The sequence below is a fragment of the Hermetia illucens genome, chromosome 6 (genome assembly GCF_905115235.1).
Source record: "Hermetia illucens chromosome 6, iHerIll2.2.curated.20191125, whole genome shotgun sequence".
Classification (NCBI taxonomy): Eukaryota; Metazoa; Arthropoda; class Insecta; order Diptera; family Stratiomyidae; genus Hermetia; species Hermetia illucens.
Window position 1 is genome coordinate 40856263 of NC_051854.1, and position 21176 is coordinate 40877438.

The following is a 21176-nucleotide window of genomic DNA, read 5'->3' on the forward strand; positions in this document are numbered from 1 at the left end:
TCTTCCTCCTTAACTGTAGAAAACACATTTCCCTCCCCCTGTTTATAATCTACAACAAAAGTCTAGACGAATGCTACTTTTCCCGTCTCTGGAAAGAGGCCCTTATCATTCCTATCCTCAAGAGCGGAGACCCTTCCCTTGCTGTGAACTACCGCCCCATTTCACTTCTCTCCTCTTGCTCCAAAATCATAGAAAGCTACGTCAACGACTGGTTGACCGCGCACTTCGGTCACCTCATTGTCAAAGAGCAGCATGGTTCCGTGAAACATAGATCAACGGCTTCAAATCTTCTGGTCTTTACCAACTTTGTTGCTAAACGCTTGAATTCACGACAGGAGGTACATGCTGTTTATACTGATTTCTCCAAAGCCTTTGACACCGTTGGCCAAAACATTCTCCTCTCTAAACTTTCTTCGCTAGATTTCCCTCCCTCAGTCATCTCCTGGCTTTCCTCCTATCTCTCATACCGTTCCTGCAAAGTTTCTTTTCATGGTCACTCATCTCGTTCCTTCTCTCCTTCCTCTGGTGTTCCCCAAGGCTCTATACTTGGCCCCCTACTCTTCCTGTTTTTTATCAATGACCTCGCCTCCATCCTCACCTTCAATCACCCTTCAGTTCCCTTGTCAAAAACATCCTTGAATATTGCTGTGTAGTCTGGTCCCCCTACCGCATCCGTGACGGCCGCGCTCTTGAAGCTGTACAACGCAAATTCACCCGGACCCTCTTTTACAAAAAGAACCTTCCACGGGTTGATTATCCGTCACGACTCCGCACCCGCAATCTCCCCTCCCTACAGCAACGCCGTATCTTTCTTGATATGTGTACTCTTTTCAAACTCTGCAATGGTCTGATGGACTGCTCCGCCAACTCGGATATTACTCTCCGTATCGCCTCGTCTCATAACACACGTAATGCGGACATTTTTTATGTACCCTTCGCCGAGCTCGAGATTTACTTTCACTCTCCGATCCCGAGGTTTTGCCGGTCCTACAATGCCCTACAGCTTGGTTCCTTTGACTCTATGTCCCTCTCTAGCTTTAAGCGCAAAATATGTCATTTACTTGCTCCTCCCTCTGAGGACAATATGTAATAAGAAATTTGCTTTCTGTGTATTGTCCTCATTAAATAAATAAATAAATAAATAAATAAATAAATAAACAGAGCTACAGAGAAACATTACCTGACTAAGCGGGTTAACAACTTACCTTTCCAAGTGCACGGTTATAATCTGTAACATTGATCCCACCTTGGCGCCGCACCATTACGCTTCCGTTGAGACGACGGTTAAATTTTGAAAAGATTCAGGTGGTGGAACCCAAACTCTTGTCGACATTTGTTAAAATCAAAAACTTGGATTGTGCAGTCAAATGGGTTTTGTCAAGCCGACGAAGACTGCGGAGTTCAGCACGCTAACATTCTCCTTCGATCGGTGCAAGATTACGTACGGATTCGGTCTTGCGTGGCGTCATTAAAAGTGAAATTTTCATTGCGTTTTGACGGAAAATTTTTGTTACTATTTCGCCGCCAAGCCGTATTTACCTTCATGCTCCATACATTTCGCGGTGGCGCCATTTATTGTGTGGAACTTTCATTTTCATCGGACAAATCGTGTCTTTCCGGTCTAAAACGTTTTCGTCTTGCGCAGCGCGTCTTGGCCATTCCATCCGTCTTAGCCGCGTACTAAATGCATTCAGTGCTTCGGGCAATTGCCACTGTCGTCATTCAATAAAAAGTGCAAAATAGGTTTGTGAAGTGCAGAGAAAATTTTATTATTGCATAAATTCTTGGAGATCACTGACTTTCTTGCTTCATTCCACTGTGATTTCTTTGAGTTCGCTTCGGACCACAGCTTCCACCATGGGATTTAGATGGCTACTGATATTGGGTAAGTTGGTAGATCGGAATGCACTTTCAACTGAACACAAGTAATTAATGCAGATACTTTGAGGCCTTCAGTATCGCTTTAAGATCCTTCAATATTAAATTACAATCCCAAAAATAAATCTTCAAATTCACTCATCCTTACAAAGAAAGCGGTCCAATTTTAAGGGGGTCATCCCGTGTGGAGGCCGTTTTTTGGCTTTTTTAGAATTTTGTTGTGAAGGACTGGAAAAAGATACAAATACGAATTTTTCAACATAGATTTATTAATATCTTGAGCATGCATAGTAATTTTTTCAGGCCGATTGCATAGTTGGTTATTGAAATACAGAGCAATTTATACACCCATCTTCAAAAAAAGATGTTTTTCTGCTGCCACGCTAGAGGGCGCTGCGACCGTCTTAAAGAAAAAAAGTAAACGGCATTTTAACGTACGGACTTACCTACAGTCCGCAAACTAGGATTATTAAAAAATATTAAAAGCTAAATTTTTGGTGCCGTGTTAAACTTTTTTTGAATGTGAATGTGAATTTTGGTGTTTTTTTAAGGCTTTTTAAGGTTTTGTGTGAAACAAAACCTTATTAGAATCGAGTTGATGTCTGTCTGCTCGTCTGTCTGTCTTTTTTTTCCCCCCGTTGGAAGGTGGAAAGCTTCAAAAGCTACCGCAGGCTCCTGCCACACGGTTATATGGGACTCTTACCCACTAAAACCACTTCCTTCTCCTTCCACTCTTCTCGCGGGACTCCCATTTGGTATTACGTCGCGGGGCTGGATCAGAATTTATTCTGCGCTCATGTCAACATTCGTGCTCCTCTCGCGTTCATTCTTTCGGATGACTTCCTCCTGCCTAAGCTTCTTTCCGATGGCTGTAATCACTTTTTCAACTTCGGTTCATATCCCCTTGGCTTTCACCATAAGCTCCATGATATTTTCGGGTGTAAAGTGATCCCCGGTTGTAGCTTCTAATGTAGCCCTTTGGGTTTGGGGCAGTGAAAAAAGAATGTTTGCACACTGTGGGCAATATGGCGAATCATCACGCCCAAATCGATACAGATATTCTCGATAGCCTCCGTGTCCGCTCAAGAATTGAGTTAGGTCGAAACCTGCTTCGCCGTGAGGTCGCTCGATCCATTTCCGGATATCCCATATAATTTTGTGAGTCCAACGGCCTTTTTCTGACTCGTCCCACTTCTCTTGCCATTCCGCGACCGTTTCAGCTCGTGCGAACTGTCGCCGACGGGCAGGAGATTCTCCGGTGAGGTACGTTCGATCGTAAAGTCGTTGTATTTCTTTCGCCAGAATCTCAATTGGGACCATTCCTACTATCACGCAAGCTGCTTCATTGCAAGTGCAACATGTTCGGAGTACACTTATGCGATACGCAGCTCCAATCTTTTTCTTATTTGTTATATTTTCCAGTGCATCTGCCCATACTGGGGCTGCATACAGTAGGATCGAACTGACCACCCTTGAAATAAGGAGTCGACGGCTCGGCCTTGGGCCACCTATATTTGGTAGCATTCTCGCAACCAGCGCTCCGATGTTATATGCCTTGGTTGCTGCACCCTCCACATGCAATCTGAAATTCAACCTCTGGTCAATCATTACACCTAAGTACTTAAATGCAGGCTTGGAATAAATTGTTTGCGTTCCAACTCTGATCTTCATGGAAGTGCACTTTCTCCGCTTGGTAATAAATAAGTTCCGTCTTATGCTCTGCGAGCTTTAGACCAACATTCTCTAACCAGGATTTAATCTCATAGACTGCTTCATGTGCATAGAGCTCGACTTCTTCGAGAAGGCGTGCAACAACCATCACACCAATATCGTCCGCGAAACCAATGGAAGCCACACCAGTAGGAAGGTTTAGGGTCAGTACTCCGTTATACATAATAATCCACAAGAGTGGCCCTAGGACACACCCTTGTGGAACTTCGCATGTCGTTTGGTAGGATTTCATTCCTTCATCTGATTCGCAGCACAGAATCCTATCGATTAGGAAGTCGGCAACGATACGCACCGGGTACTTCATCATCATCATCAGGTACTTCGCCACGCCTAAGTTAACTCAAGTACCTTCCTCCATCTAGCGGAATTGAAGGCATTCTTCACATCAAGTGTAATCACTGCATAACATTTGCCCTCGTCAAGTGCGGTCTTAGCTGTGTTAGCTACTAGGACAAGTGCATCCGTTGTAGACCTCCCCTATCGAAAACCGAACTGAATTTCGGAGAGAGACCGCCGTCTGTCTGTCTGTGTGTCTGTGGGTCTTTTTTTTTTCATCGTTGGAAGATGGAAAGGTTCAAAATCTACTGCTGGCTCCTACCATACAGTTATGTGAGACTTCTATTCACTAAAATCACCTCATTCTTCCACTCTCTCCACGGGACTGCTATAAGCATTGCATCGTGGGGCTGGATCAGTTCTTAACTGCGGCGCATTATTGTTCGCTCGCTTTCTTGCTTTCTTCGCTATTCTTCATGCCTCAGCTCAATTACCACTTGATTCCAAGCCTCCGTTGATTCCAACAAAAACTCCGCTATATTTCCAGGTGTTAAGCGCCTGTCTGTGATCGCCTCCAGCCTAGTTCGGTGTGCTGTAAACCTTGGGCACTCAAATACAACATGCTCCGCATTCTCAGCCACGTTACCACATCTTGGGCACCATAGTGACTCGTCGCGTCCAAATCGATAAAGATAAGCCCGATAACCTCCATGTCCACTTAAAAACTGTGTTAGCTCGTAGCTTAGTTCCCCGTGATTCCTTTCCATCCATCTTCGAATGTGTGGAATGATACGGTAGGTCCAACGGCCAGTTTGTGCCTCGTTCCATCTCTTTTGCCATTTTGCGATGGATTCCCGCCGTGCTAGTTGCCGTCGAAGTACAATAGACTCCCCGATTGCGTACATTTTGTCGTAGAGACGCCGACCTTCATCCGCCAAGATGTCTATGGGGATTGTCCCTGCCAGTACATATGCTGGTTCTCCTGATGTCATTCGATAAGCACTGCATACCCGGAGTGCACTTAGTCGATACGCCATTCCTAGTTTTCCACAATTTGATTTGTTTTCCAGAACGGTTGCCCAAACTGGAGCTGCGTAGAGTAGCACGGAACTAACTATCCTTGAAATAAGACGACGTCGACTTTGTCTTGGCCCACCAATGTTCGGTAGTATCCTCGAGATCGTTGCAGCGATGGAAGATGCTTTAGTTGCAGCGCACTGTTAGGAAGGCGTAGCGTCAGCACTCCATTGTACATAATTAACCACTGTAAGGGACCTAAGACAGACCCCTGTGGTACGCCGCACATCATTGGGAATAATTTCTCTCCATCGTCCGAGTCGCAATATAATCTTCTTCCAAGAAGAAATGCAACAACGATGCGTACAATGTACTTTGGAGCCTGTAGTTTGGTTAGAGCCTCTACGATTTTCGTCCACTTTGCAGTGTTGAATGCATTTTTTACATCGAGTGTCACCACTGCGCAGCATTTGTCATCTTGTATTGCAACACGAGCCAAACCAGTCACCATGTTGATTGCATCAATGGTTGATCTCCCCTTACGAAACTCGAATTGCTTGTCGGATAGGCCTCCTTCCTTTTCCTCAACAGCGAGCAACCTGTTGTATAATACTCGTTCAAATGGTTTACCAATGGTATTGACCAAACATATCGATCGATATGAGGAGGGGTCTCCCAATGGTTTCGGAATAAGTATCAACTTTTGCAGCTTCCATTTCTCGGGGAATTCTCCTTCTCTAAGGCATGCCGTAAAAACTTTGACAAACATACCTGGTGCTGACCTGGCTGCCACTTTCAGGGCAGATATTCGGGATTCCATCTGGCCCTGGGGTCTTATTTTCAGCGAACTTCCTTGCTGCATCAAAAATTTCCTCTTCTACCACTTCAGGAATTTCTTCGGGGTTTACATGAACCTTAGGCAGATTTGTGTAGTTCACATCCTCTGGGAAGAGAGTGTCCACTATGTTTTGTAGTAATTTTGGACAGGTAATCGGTGGGGAGCGCTTGCCTTTCAGTGATGACATTACAGAGCTGTAGGTGCCACCCCATGGATCCGAATCAGCTTCTGTACACATCCGCTTGAAATGTTCGGATTTGCTCTTCGTGATAGCTACTTGAAATTTTTTCCTCGCGTTCTTGTATTGCATGTGCAACTTCTGCGCTGGGAGCATCTCCTAGCTCTGAGGCAGTTTTTCCGACATTCCTCAATTTCTGAATTCCACCAGAAATTGGGATTTCGTTTTCGGAAAGCGCTACGCCGTGGCATAGAGGCATCGCATGCCCGCTGCAATTTTTCCGCGGCCTGTAAAGCCTTTTCTTGTGCGCTTCCCGATAATAATGTGTCATCTAGAAGTACCTCCTTAAACATTTCTTCATTGAATTTGTTTGTCTGTCTGTCTGTCCGTCTGTCTGTCTGTCTGTCACAGCCGATTTATTATATATAAACAGTATTCAGAAATATGCAGTTTGTTTATTTAAGGTGAGGATAATATCTATGGCTGTAATATGTATGTATATCTTGTAGTTTAGAAGAGAATGAATCAAGGAATATGTTGGATTTGTAGCTATATAGGAATAGAAAAATGTGCGTTGAAGTTTCTTACATAAAATGAACACAAAACTTTTATACCCGAAGCGCGAGCTTCCGGTATTCCGACTTGTTTCCCTCTTGCCATTAATCTGCTATTGGAAAATGACCACAACTAGACTCTCGGACCAGATATGTCTCTTCCTGGTTGCCTCTGAAAATTTTGACATCAGGATAAAAGCTCTCGGTCTCATGGATCTTTCATCGTAAAAGACCCTAGCCCTCTTAATTGATCCCAGGTTTCTTGCTTCAGAAATATATAAGGGCTGCCCTGCAGCTTCATCAACCTTGCTGCCAAAAGAAAAGAAAAACGTTTGCTATGCTCTAAGTTTATTTGACCCACCTTTATGTTTTTCAATATAAGCACAGTCGGAGGAGCGTATACTGCCGTTGCTACTTTACCAAGTTTCCCACACACTCTACTGTACTTCTCTGAGGTAAAGGGTCTCATCTCTTTACGAAAAGCATTGTTCTGTTTTGGATTTTGCATCTTCTCCGGTTGCCCGTGTCCGGTTCGCAGAGCTGATTCCATAAAGTGGCATCGAACCAGTTCCACCTACGTCTCTAGATTTCCATTCTTCCGCTTGTTTAATGAATAAAAAGAGAACTACTGAATGGATCGCAATTATCCTAGTTTACAGATCGTAGAAATATATTCTGAATAAGTCCTGAAAATTTCAAAGAATTTCGTTGGATAAATTTTGGGCTATGGTGGCAGCCGATTTTCAACATGCAGTTTCGAGAAAAACGCATTTAAAAAGTAGAATGCGATTTTTAGCCATAAAACCTTAACTGACCATTAATCTGCTATATCTAGTACATAAACTTTAGGTTTCTTCAAGAAACACATGTACAGCCTCGGCGTCAATTCTTGTCGTTTTAACAAAGTCATTCGAACGTCATTCGGACTGATAAACACGCGTTTTATGACGGCGATCGACATAAATCTGACATGTGACTTATCACGTATTTAACACTATAATTTCCGAACGGCTCCGAATATCGAAAAATCAATTTATCCATATATTTTACACTGTATTTAGATACAATTGATGTCAAAAGAAAGAATTCGACTCCTCGGATCCGACACACGGGGTGACTCTCTTAAGTAATATCGCTTAATTCAAGACTTCAGTAAAGTTTACACCTTCTACATATAATTCCTCTAACTTAATTATGTAATTCAATTAAATAAATGTTACCAAAAATACCGATGATAATTTTTCGACAAAATGATGTCTAATTCAAAGCAAAACCTATTCTTCAACCTTTGGTAGAAAATCACATATCAAAATCCGTTGATAGCTTTCTGTCCTTACATAGCATAATAAGTATGACTAATTCAAAACTCCATACTAGAATTTGTCCTTACGCCTAGACCCTAGTTTTGGTAGTTTAATTTATATCTTGCGCATATCTAGGAAATCCTAACTAGGCAAACAAGTTGATAACCGGAAGCTCCTTCAGGTAGGAAAGATTTGTAGATTTCTATAGAAAAGTATTTGAGAATCCAATAATCAAATGCTCATTTGTTAATGGGTAACCCTTCTAGTTTGATGTACCAGGTTAAGCCCGCCTTGAGTTGCAAACGCAAAACTCCATGCGACGAGGCATGTGTCATGGGTTGCAGATAATGGCATGACCCTTTGGATCAGCAGCAAATATCGCAAGTTAATCTTGTAAATAAGTAGCCGACGACAAGCAGAACGTTTCTTTTTGTGTTCGTCTTCCTAAACTCTTTCATCCTTTCTGTGGAGTAAACCTCCTTAAAAAATCCGTATTGCTGGGTGAAGGAATTGACGCCCCTATCGAATGAATTGCAATGACATACTGTATTTCAGCAGCTACCTTCCCTACCTTTAGAGGTAATCATGGGGCATTGCAATATTGGGACTCTGTTACAGGGCTCATTAGTTTCCCATTAATCGTGAGAAAGAAATTGGAAACAACAATATAAATAATTTTAATGGGACCCCAGGGACACGAAGACAGTATCCAACACGGTTAAGAGTCTGGATGTTTTGGCGGCTATGCCGTCAACCACCAGGGATGAAAGACCTATGCGTCGTATGGTTTGAACGAATCAACTCAACAAATTTATCATCCGCGTCTATTACCGTGTCACAGATTTAGAACGGAATCCATCAGGATAGGGGCACTGACTCCATAACGCATTCATAATCCGTTTTCCGCCGATCACGACGAGCCGACCCCGCGTGTGAACGGGACAAAGGCTGAAGAAAAAAAAGAAAAAGAAGAAGAATCCGTTTTCCGGAACTAAGTCATGTTCCGGAACTCAACGCCGTCCATAAGTACCAGGTGATCGTAAATAACCAGCGAATTTCCCTACCAGCTAGGCAACAAAATCTTCCAAGAAATTTCACTCGAACTAGGTCTGGAATCATCAATTTACCGAACTAGTCAAAAGAGCAACACAAGTACTCCACCTGTAAGACATTCCATGAACCCAGTAGTCAGGAGAAGTTTAGTAACTAGAGATGTCGACCCAATTTATAATGGGGGCTTTAACCGCATTCCAGCTCGCATTCATAGAATTTACTAAGATTCTCCCAGACGCTAGACTAAAGATCCCAAAACTAAAGTTTACTTCGGCAACTACCAATATCATTTCTGTCGTTGTCAGAAATCCGGTTGATCGTTTGGGTACCGACACTACTGCGACAGAGGTTCACAGCCTGATCTACGCTGCAGATGCCACAGTTATTCGCCTCAATAATCACCATCTTGGGGCGCATAACAGAGGTATGCACAGGAGGACTTTGCCGTTCTGTTGATAAAGGACATTAGCCATGTCACAAAACCACTTCTTGGAAATCCATCACAAAGAGTGCACAGATGCTTTGCCAACATCAATGGAGACTACCATCGATATGCCAATCGAAGAAATCCTTGAGCTGCTAAAGCAAAAACTTGCGGTATGCTCCATTCGGACCCGTAGGTTGATACCTAACGCGACCCAGACACAACGAACCATCACATACACCTCAAACGACGATTTACACCATAAGATGGCGGCATACAACTTTATGATTCACAGGATGGTCACAACGCAGCGCAATAAGGAGAGAAAGAACTAAATCCTTCAAACAGCCAAGAAAACCGGATACAACAGGAACCTCATTGAAAGTCGGAGAAAAAAGAAACTACGCCAAGCCTTAAAACAGCAACTTTCAACACTCTTCCAAGAGGTGAACACAGAACCTAGGCAAAGGATAACACTAACCTACTCGGGTTGGACGCAGAACATCAAAAAGCGGCTACATAAACGTAGATTCCGAGTCGCCTCGCCTAGCAGACGTTACCTACTTAGGACCCGGTTACAATCGGTCAAGGACAAAAAAGAGTGTTCGGAAAAAAAACGGCTTTTATAAGATTTCTTGCCCAAACTACGACAAGGTTTACGTAGGGCAAACAAAACTGCTAGTCCACACCAAGGTATTACTTAAAGGAGGGCGAATCCGCTAAAAATAAGAGTAACCCACACATAAGGTCTGCGGTTGCCAGACATATAATAGAGCAGGGACACCATTTGTCGTTGGATAACGCCAATATTTTGAAGGAAGTGAACGACGTTAGAAGGCTAGATTCCTACGAGAGTCTCCTTATCTGGAAAATTTCCCGCAAAAAAAGGCTAAAAACCGACATGGCAAATAATTTTTCCACCTAGGTGGAACTTTAGAAAGAACTAGGAGAAGAATAGACGCTTAATTAAGATATTATGATATAATCACAGGAATAACTATAAAAACCCAAATTGTGAAGGAAATTTTTCACTAGATAGAATACTGAAGAAGGATAGTTGGTCCCCGAAATACGAATATGTATATATTACCAAATACTTTTAGCCAATAAAAAGGAAAAATATCTTCCAAGGCAATCTTTCATTAAAGAGCTTTCAGCGAAAGAAATCTAAGTTACTGAGTGAATTTGAATGGCATCTGGATCTTGTCGTGAAAACTGAGTAATACGGATTTCGAATCTGTCAGTAGACGAGTAAGAGTAATTCTTGTAAACAAGATCATGCACAATAGAGCTGCCAAAACATTGAGAATTATCATCCCACGTCAGCAGGAAGGAAGGGGATTGATTTAAAAATATTGCACCACAGTCAAGTGTCTTCGCTTCGTGAGTTTTCCTTCGAGAAACAATCCTCTAGCCAATTACATCAGGCTACCGTCATGTCAGATAATAAATTGTCTCCCTTGAACTTGAAAAGTAGAGAATGGAATCCCATGTCGAAAGTTACTTCAGTCTAACAGAAGATCGACATGAAGAAAGAGAAACTTATTCACGAAGAGCATATAAAGAATTTGTTGTTGCCAGGCATTGAAGCCTGCAACTAATGGTGTACTATTCTATGAGACCGAATCCAAGATGCTTCCCATCTCCTGCGATGGATCTGACTTCACGATTGAAGCAGTCTCCAACAACGGATTAAATGAAGTTAGCAACAATTGTCTTTCTTTTCAAACTCGGTCCAGTCTAACGTATAACCGTGATATGGCCGCTAACCTTCGCCTTCTATAAAAAGATTGAGTACTGATCACGTGAATTTCGTCATCTAGATTACATTGGCAGTTTACCACCTATCCGGTTGCGACAACGCTGTTGAGTGCAATCAATTATCAATTACGAAAGCTCAAGGAAGGGCTCAAAATGCTTCAAGAGGGGAACACAATGCTTCGACTAAAGCAATTCCAGGTGCCGGTGGCCAGTTGCAAGCTGTGGTATGACGCGTCTACAGTCGCAATCTTTAGGCCACCATCATCTAATTCGAGAACGTTCATCTGAATCTTATTGTGAGGGACAACGCTACTGCCTGACCATGGTAGACCGTTTCTCACGTTGGTCGGAAGTAACACCAATCCCCGATCAAGAAGCTATCACAACTGCCAGGCGCACACATGGATCTCCAGGTTTGGCATACCACTTCGGATCAAGACAAATCAAGGAAGACAGATTAAATTGAGGTTGCTTCAAGAACTCAGCAACCTGACCGGTGCAACACATATCAGAACTGCAGCACACCATCCTGCAGTTAATGGTTTGGTCGAGCTTACATGTCGTGCGACTAGGCAATCGCACAACTTGAAAGAAAGACCTTGTCACAACTATAGCGAAAATGGTGTATGGTCAGCCATTACGCCATTACGAATTAAGACAGCGTTTCCAAATGCCACTCTTTGTCAGTGGAAGTCAACATAACAGCAAATGAGTCTTCATATTCAAAAATCTGGCGACAACAAGCCATGTCTTTATCCGGAACGATGGTCCAAAGAAGATAGTCCAACATCCGTACCAGAACCTATATCGGATGATCAGCAAAACGGATAAGTTAAAATTGCCAGACTGCTTATGCGATGGCCGACGATATAGAAGAGAAACCAATCTGAGACGACTTCCACTCCCGAGAGAGACACCCGAAAAATTGTTCAAGCAACAACGTAAAGTGGCAAAATCAACAAAATCTGGCAGACTGGCTAGATTTCCTGATCATTACCAGACAGACCTTTAATAGTTTAACCAATGGAATACAACAGATTCATAGCAGATACGGCCAACTGAATCATCGTAATTTCCTTGCCCTCAACGCAGGCGAATGATGTAGTCAATCCTCTGCAGGCACTTACCTAGGTTAGGTTATCTAGGAAACAACTCTACCCAGAGCCACGGTAATTGCTAGGTTTTTCACGATAATATCTCTATCCAAGTTGTCATAAAACCCTATTAAAAGAAGCAGGTAAACACTAACAGGCCATTTTTCGGGTACGGCCTAAATTTCCGGTTTCATTATTTGTAAAACTTCACTGAATGGGGATCCGAAATTTAGGAAAGTTAAGGCAATCCGCTGTTCGTAGCCGAACGACGAAATCTATGAGCGATACCACCACCACCCGGTTGTGGATAAAATTCGGATCAACAGGTTGCAATGGGCGGGTTGCTTAATCCGATGAATGAAGATGATCCAGCCCGGAAAATCTATAAGGGAAATATCTATGGTTGAAAAACAAAAGGAGGTAGACCCTGCCTGAGATGGAGCGATGCTGTAAGTCAGGACGCCAGAGAGCTTTTTAGAGATATCGAAGTGATGAACCTCGGCCCAAAAGGGTGTCTGGAGTTCCTTGTTAAGGCAGGCCTAAACCGAATACCGGTTGCTGCGCCGTTAGTGATGATGATGAAGGCAATCCGAAAAAGGACTTTTCCCGTTGTTGGCAGTTATTCACAACCCCAAATCTATCCCTTCATGTCGATTGGAAACTTGCTAATGAAAAATTATATCTACTCCCACATTGTAGAATTCGGCAGCCAACATTGCTTGTCAGAGGTATTTTTAAGAACCTAAAGAACCACTGAAAGGGCAGTAGTTGGACTCGCTAACTAACCAATCATATACACTGAGAGAAAAGGAAACTTCTTGCTGACATCTATCGCAATACGCGCTCCCATAACCTGAAACTCGTTTCTGAAGTGGAGGCATGGTTTTGGTGACTATATCAACAGTAGTGGCAGGTTTACCAATTTTTGCACACTCTTCAAGTACAGAGCGTGCGTTAGATTTTACCTGAATGCGCTCTCAATCTCAAAACTGATCGTCATCGTATGGCTGCACGATCTCAAAACTGATCGCCATCAAATGGCTGCTCTTCACTTGCATGTCGTAAATGCGTCTGCTTTGTGTGCGTGGAAGAAAGTTACTCCCCAAATCCCACCACCCGCCCGAGAATATTGATAAACATTAGGCCACACGCCCACGTCCGCCCGAAGGGTGTGACAGAACCTGGGTGAATTCAGAAAAGTGGAGGCGGATCGATTAACCTAAAGTGCTGAGAGCTCTATTGATCTCTACAAGGAAGGGTGAGCTCGACGCGTTTGTCAAACGAATTTGACCATTGCAGTGGTGAGGGGAGTAGAAACTGATGGAAATAACAGTGATGATAAAAAGTACGGTGACTTTATAAATGAAACAAAAACGGCTTAATATTCAGGCAAATTTTCTCTATCTCCTACAAAATAACATCCACCAGGAGCAACACAATTGCGCTAGCGGTTCACACAACTGACCATACACTATCTGTAAGCCGAAGGCTATCCCAGCCTTCGAAGCACTACTCGGACGATTGTTGGCTTGTCTCCATGTCAAAATTGTAGATCCACATCTCATCAGCAGTAATTATGCATTTCATGAAGGTCGGGGCAGATAGGCCCAAACATTTAAATGATCCTCTATGGATCCTCACCCACAGTGATTAGAAACTGAAGATATGGAAGGAGCTCTTTACCACAATTCTCAATTTTGTCACCTCCGGCGAAGGTTCACTTTTTGTGGATGATATGCCAAGCCACCGTAACATGAAAATACGGACTGCTCCTCGAAACAGGACCGACTGGCGGAGTGGTACCTGCCATCGCAAAGATTATAGGTAAAATAATTCTAAGATGCATCAAAGGACACCTCGAAGGCTTGATCGATTAAGACCTGACTGGTTTCGTCTCCAGATTCGTCGAGTATCGAGCACATTGACAACCATTGTGGAGCAATTTTCAGAGTTTAGATCCCCGCTGTACATGCTCTTCATCGATTTCGAGAAAGCTTTCGGCAGCGTGTATCTCGAGTGGTATACGCAGAACGGGAATTTCAGAGCAACTACAAATAGGTGGGCATTGCTAGAAAAGAGGATTATATGGACCAAAAAAGTGGGGCAAAGTTGGCCCAGTCCTTAGACGTTAAGAGGTTAGAGCGCTGGGCTATCGTAGCGGAAGGTCGCGGTTCAAATCTCATTGGTGGTAGAGGGATTTGTTATGACTGTATGTTGGATACCAGTCGACTAAGATGAGAATGAGTACCTGAGTCAAATCTGGGTAATAATCTGACCACATTGGCTCCTACAGTATACTGTAGTGTACCGTTACGGTCTTGGATGAAGTGCATTAACCCATTTGAAGACCCTGATCCAACATGAATTATTAAAGTTGGTCCAATTCTTGGGCATTGAGAGAGGTTTGTGCAATTCGAGAAAAAGGAAAGGATTTATGGACAAAGAGCTCGTGGATTATGGACCATAGTGACGCACCGCACAGTGCCATCACTGGTATTAGTTCTGTATAAGGGGGCAATATAGATATTGATAAATAATCTTTCATTTCCGATTTTCTGAATAACTGCGAAAATTTTCTTACCAATATTATACTTTTCTGCACAAAGGTCCTAAGTCACAATTTCATTAGGAGACTAAAAATCACTTTTCTTTTTACACCTAACTATGAGCATATGCTAACGAAGGAAATAGCTGATTACTCTTTGGAATCATCCTGGACAACCTTCGAGATGATTAAGGCCACAAACACCCTGCAATTAACCTATTTTCGGTGCAAAATGTACTTAGCGCACTTGTGTAGGAAAATATCGACTTATAGATCTGCGTTATGCCCTTCTGGGACAATTCACTTGTCTTGTTTGATGGAGAATAGACTCAATGCCGATAATAATCTGTAATGAAAGTGTGTAAAGCTAGTTTCCTCGTTATTTCCGCTTTTTGATCGATGTAGTTACTGGAACCTGGACTGCAGATTGACGAACCTATCGTTTGAAATTGTGTCGAGGCACAGTGGGGAAAAACGGAGTACATTAACTAATTTCCAAAATTGACGCAACAAAGAAGCTAACGCAAACGAATGTAAATGCGTTTGGTATTCTGGTTGTCAATGCAAGTGGAAACGAGGCGGTGATGAATCAATTATCCTGATTTTTTCGGTACTCATCATTACTCTCCTTGTCGAAGGCCCCTGTATGACTAAATTTCAATGAAAAACGGAAAACCTCCGCACCCACGTTTTCTCTCTACAACCACTGGTGAAAGAGATGAGATTTACTACTATTATATTGATTAAAAAACCACATATAGATGGCTTGGTTTAATGAAATCGAGGTAGTAATCCCAAGTGATGGTTCATGATTGTTCTTCTCATAGCTCACATGAAATTCACATTCATCCCTCGATTTTTATTATCTCCCTGAATACATAAGTCCTTAGTTTGTTATAATAAACGTCCACTTATATTTCATTCACCTTGCTATTGCCACCACTATGGGCAACTAGATAGGCAGTCAGGATATTGAAATTAGATTTGTGCAAGTGGAATCGCATACAAGATCATTTCATTTCATTCAAACAGAATTCGATGCAGGATCTTGAATGAATGTAAGCCGTGTTTTTCAAGGAAATGTTAGAAGGCCAAATTAAAAAGAATCTAGTGACCGAACAAACAACAAACCAAAGGTACTGGAAGATTCTTGCATCAAAAGCTTACTTTTACAATAGTGAAATGGCTGAAGCATCGTAAGTAAAGTACCGGGAACCTTAGAAAAATTTATTTCAATACTATTATTGTCTAACGATAGCCATTCTCTGTTACGGTCATGCTGCTCTCTCCTGTCCTTTTTTATTGTGTAGCAATTCATCTTGATTTCGGAAGTAATTTCGGCCTTCCCCCACCTCGATGTAAGTCGCAACTGACATTCCAAAAAATCGGCCCTAATTCCTCTTTAGCACAGTCGAGCAACTCAGTAGAGTTGGACTCAAATGCCGAACTAGTCGGAACAGTCAGTTGTCGTTAATTTTTCCATAATGGTGTGTAATTCCTCCCCTATGGTTGACAATAGTCAATTCAGATAAATGTATGAGGCTATCTTAGGCAGCAAACTTGACCACATATGAGCAGGTCTGCCTATTTACTGACTGACATACATCAAGAATACTCTGGAAGATTTTCCTGTTAGTGGACTTACCACCATAGCTACCTTTGCTGAGGATACCGCAATTTTGAGTCCACATAGAGACCCAAAACTGACTTCCCTATAACTGGACTGACATCTAGGGAAAGCTGAAACCTGGCTTCAGATACAGAGAGTACTTTCACTCAGTCAAGTCAAGTCAAGTCAAAGTGTGTACAATTAACTTTCACTTTACGAAAGGAAAGAAATTGCCTTCAGGTAAAAATGAACAAAATTGCTGTACGCCAATCATATGACGTTAAATACCTGGAAAGAATACTCATCTGGAAGTGCCTCATACAAACGGAAAATCAGAAACTCAAACTAAGTTCAAGGTTTTTTTGTTGGTACTCCACAAAAAATCACCGTTCCCTCTAAACCACCTTCTGCGCGGTAGAGCAGAACAGACCGCGTTGAACTCATCAGGAGACGTCGCTTGCTAGAGGTAATGTTTGCCATTAGTTAACTTAGAGCAAAATTTCCAACTGCAGCCCTATGCGCTGCTGCTTTGATTTACTCGAAAAAGCCCATCTTTGGGTCAAGCCACAGTCCAATGTATATCCATTGGTTTTAATTCGATTATCGACGAATTAAAGGCATTTCTGACGTCAAGCTTTACGAGGAGCACCAGCGTCGAGCTCGGCGGCTGTGTATCTCCGCTCGATGAACGGTATCTACGACTTGCATCATCTGTGGATCTCCCTAGTCTGAAACCGAACTGCCGTGGGGATAAGTCTCCGGCAGTACGTATCGCTTCAGCGAGTCTACTTCTGATGAGGTTTTCGAACACTTTCCCAGCAGTGTCAAGCATGCAAAGTGGTCCGTATGAAGACGGCAACTCAGGGTCGCCTTCCCCTTTCCTAATCAGCGGAAGCCTCGCCAGAGAAGAGAGGCAAGCATTGAATGCGCCAAGTAGTGGGTCTGACTCATATTGGAGTACCAGTTTCTATACTGCCGTCGAGATACCATCGGGTCCTGGTGCCTTCTTCTTTTTCATAAAGACGACTGCCTCTGCGAGCTCTTTTATAGAGAAAAGTGGGCAGTCCCTCGGCGCCCTCCGCGCTGTCGTCATTATCCCATACGGGATGCGCAAGGAATAATGACTATACAATACGGTGCGTCTGCTTGACCTTGAATGAACAGGGTTTCCGCAGAGTCAGAGTTTTCAGGTTACCAGTTTGTAAGCGTGTCCCCGCGAGTCCTCATTCACCTCATGAATGGTTTCCTCCTGTTTATTGTGCTATTGGGTCTCCTTTTGGCTGATCTGTGCTCGGTCATTATGGTACATGCCTCCTCCTAGCCGTTTAGCCAAGCGGTGGAATTTGTGGCACACCTTCTGGAGCTCTGCAATTTCCACCGTCCACCAAAACATAGAAGACTCGTCACGTCTCGATGCCCTTTTGGGCATAACTGAATTTACGATAGTGTCAACTGTAGCACCACCACTCTCAGAAATGCCCCATCTGCTCCAAAAGCTTTGACAAAACCCCTCGTATTCACTATCGCGACATTCCACGCACAGAAAGGTCGCCCCCACAACAAGAGGTTATGTGAACCAATTCGAAAGCTTGCCGAGAAGTCTTTCAGAACTCGCTACCCGCCCATCAACGACACTAGTAATGCGAAGCGAATACTTCCCTCGCAGCGTAGCCACAGGAACGTTGGGGTTGATCCGGTGTCCTTCTGTGCTGTAGCATCGAGTCTGCGTTGAAAGTCCGACACCGCCTCATTTGGTGTTAGAGAGGCACTGAAAAACGTTCAGACAGAGCCGTCCCCTCGGCCTTGGACAAGACTCCTAAGGTGAGGGCCGTCCCAAACTCAGATGGTAGCGGTACCTGATATGTCGGGTGCCTTGAAGCTGAATGCTTCCCTCGGTACTGTTCACTGATGAGCACTAGATCAGTTTCGATCTCCGCAGCTAACTGCAACTTATAAGCGGTTGCATTCCCGTGCTTATTGGTCTGTAGGATGCGGATCATGTTAACGACGTGCTAGGTTTTTCCAATAATGTTCTGAAGATTAGATGCGCCACAATCCTTGCACAAAGCGCAACTGTTTTTTTTTTTCGTTGCAGGTATTCGCTTTATAGCCTACCTGGCCGCGTCCGCGTCATGTTGCCCTCATGTCAGGTACCCGGCAGGTTGCAGATGTGTCCCCATAATCTAAACATCTATACCATTTAGTTGTAGCGGCCCGAATTCGTATCCTATATATTACCCAATAAATTCTGATTTTCCCGCCGTTAAGAAGCTTCCTAGCATATTGCTCCGCACTTCCACCACAGCGATTTTTTGGCCTCGGGAGTTCGCAGAGGTGATACCAATCCAGGCATTGGTTACCTACGGACATTCGCGCTGGATAGCCTGTTCTACTACGTTTTTTTCTGTCAGGCAGTCGAGATCTCGAATTTCCAGAAAGCACTTGGGTTATAGGCTAGAAACAAAAGTTTTCTCTCCCAATAGTCCCTTGACTGCTTCACGGAACGTACCTTTATCTGTTGCCCTTGGGCCTAATTCGACTTGAACTCCACCACCCTTCGTTTTCCAAATGGAAAACACTTCCGCTAGACTGTCTTCAGGTTTGATCCTATCACGGATTTCGCTGAGGAATTCCACAAAGGTCTTGTATTCCGTTGGCTTAATAAGCAAAGTTGCCGGTCGAGTCTTCCTTCATCTCCTCTCTTCTGGTACTCCACCCTCCGTGTCCGCCTTGATTTTCGGCAAAGGTTTTTCTGATGATGCGGCGTATTGTTGCCCCTTGTCCCTTTTCTCCTTTTAAGCCACCTAAGTGAAATCTCTTTCAAATGCCCCTTATTCCTTTTGTTTTTACCCCAATTTGCTCTGAAGCGGGTTATCTGCGATCCGTTTGATGCTTACGGTGTTCTCACCTGGGCCCGCGGTTGCTTTGCTTTCCTTTTCGCCCATCTTCTGTCACTTTCCATGTCCGCCTACAGTACGAAATTCGGTCCAGGAGCTCCTCCGACTCCATCAGCCTGCTTTCATCGCTTTCTTGACGTTTTTCTGGAGGAACATTGCAAACTGCATCCTTTCCTCTTCGGTTTTTGCAAGAACAGTCGACTGCGCTCCCACTTGGCTTAGATTCGAAGCTATCTGATCAGTTTCAGTAGTTTCCATTGTGCCCCTTTTCGCAACAACAGTACTGCATGGGACTGTCTGGGTTGCTGTCTCCGTCCCAGATGCCGCGTTGCTTTACAAGGCTTCTTCTTCATTTGGTCATTCCGATGTCTCTTCAGGTATTTCAGCCCCTGTGCCCTTCGCTGGGCGCTACGATAAGCGGTTCTTTCTCCATTCCCATTGCCTGCTTATTTATGCCGTTTTTATTCTCCGTTGCAGTTTATTTACCATTCTAAGTATGCAAGGAAGCGGGACAAAAATGTCAGGAACGGATATACCATCGGGAACAAAGCCTGACCTACCTTTAGCTGATCCCGAAACTCAAGGACGGATTAACGCTTCAATGCACCCTACCCGGCCATGGTCGCGAAGGGACTAGCTCCTGATATACGCCGCAACTACCAGGTTAGCAGTGCTAGGCTCAGATTACCCGATCGACGTCGCCAAGAAGTTGTCGACAGTGTACCTCAACATATATCGGTCAGTAGCAGTTCGCTCTCCACCGAGAAACTTTCTCGAGGCTATGTTGGGTACAGATATAACGCCATCTATGGAGTCAATCTAAAATTCTGAGATGTTTATCCGGTGTTCCCGGGTATGTCCATAACATTGACCTCCACAACGACCTGGAAATAAAAGCAATAGCAGAAGGAATGGAGTGGTCCGTTAGTAAACATTTAGCCAGACTGAAGAGTCACACCAACATAATGGCTGAAAGAATTGAGTATAGAATTCAGCAAGAGCTGAAATCTCCCTTGATTCTAATGGGACAGCTAAACTTGGCCCCAGAAATCGTCCCAGTACTTTGCATTTTTCTTGCTGTGTAAAGTATACAATTTACTGAAGCAATTAGGTGCATTTTCAACATGAATTGGTACCATTTCAAGGAACATCAATATCCTAATAACTCTGCATATAAATAAACATATAAATAAATAAAAAAAAAACAACTTCAATGCTGCGGGATCAACCACAACAAACAAAGAAACTACTAAACAATAGATTATCTATGCAAATTATTGGCAAATATTTTCCAGCTCAGTTATATAATATCCTCATTTGCATTCCATTGGTATGGTAGATGTCGAATATTTACAATAAACAAATGCAGCTGGTGAAAGTGACATAAATATTTAAGCGCGACTTGAAACTGTGGGGAAAAGTTCAAAAATATTTCAGTTACACCATAAAGTATCTCTAGAAACTCGTACCATAACTAGAAATGTTGATGTTGTCCAAATAAATTGCCGGAAAGTAAATCAGCGCAAAAGTCAAAGGTGGTAAATGCTCACTTTGTTAACACACCTTACTAGTATCCATATGTGATTAACGTAGCATGTTAGAGGCACTCTTAATTACTTTACAATCCAACTCATTTGCGTAATAAAACTCGTTGACACCATTATGTAAATCGAGAGCAATATAGAATATCTTTACTGGAATATCTCAACCACATTACTTTTTGTGTTTTCAATATTTTTGATTGAAATTTCAAACTCTACGCACTGCAGTTGGATGAAAGGAGGGACGAAATCACTTGATTCATTTTTATCTTCAAACAAAAACTATCAAAAGCTAAAAGAGCATATATGTATACTCTATTGGTATTCTATACAAATTGATGACTTGAGCTAAGATTCGAACTCGCGGCACGATAATCGCAAAGCTAACGACCAACCGCTTCAGCCACTGCAATGTCATACGCCAGACCTAACGAGAAGGGGATGGAAAGGGAGGTTTCCCTCAGGCCAGAGTTTTC

The 21176-nt window shown here is 43.2% G+C and overlaps 1 protein-coding gene across 1 annotated transcript in view; it reads left to right on the forward strand.

Annotated features, from left to right (window-relative positions):
- The first annotated feature begins 1365 nt into the window (after nt 1-1365).
- The window catches only part of LOC119660428 (proclotting enzyme), a 64992-nt gene continuing 45181 nt past the window's right edge, over nt 1366-21176 (forward strand). Inside the window, exon 1 of the mRNA XM_038068979.1 lies at nt 1366-1885. Coding sequence (XP_037924907.1) covers nt 1858-1885 — 28 coding nt within the window. The 5' untranslated portion in view covers nt 1366-1857. The remainder of the gene's footprint in view (nt 1886-21176) is intronic.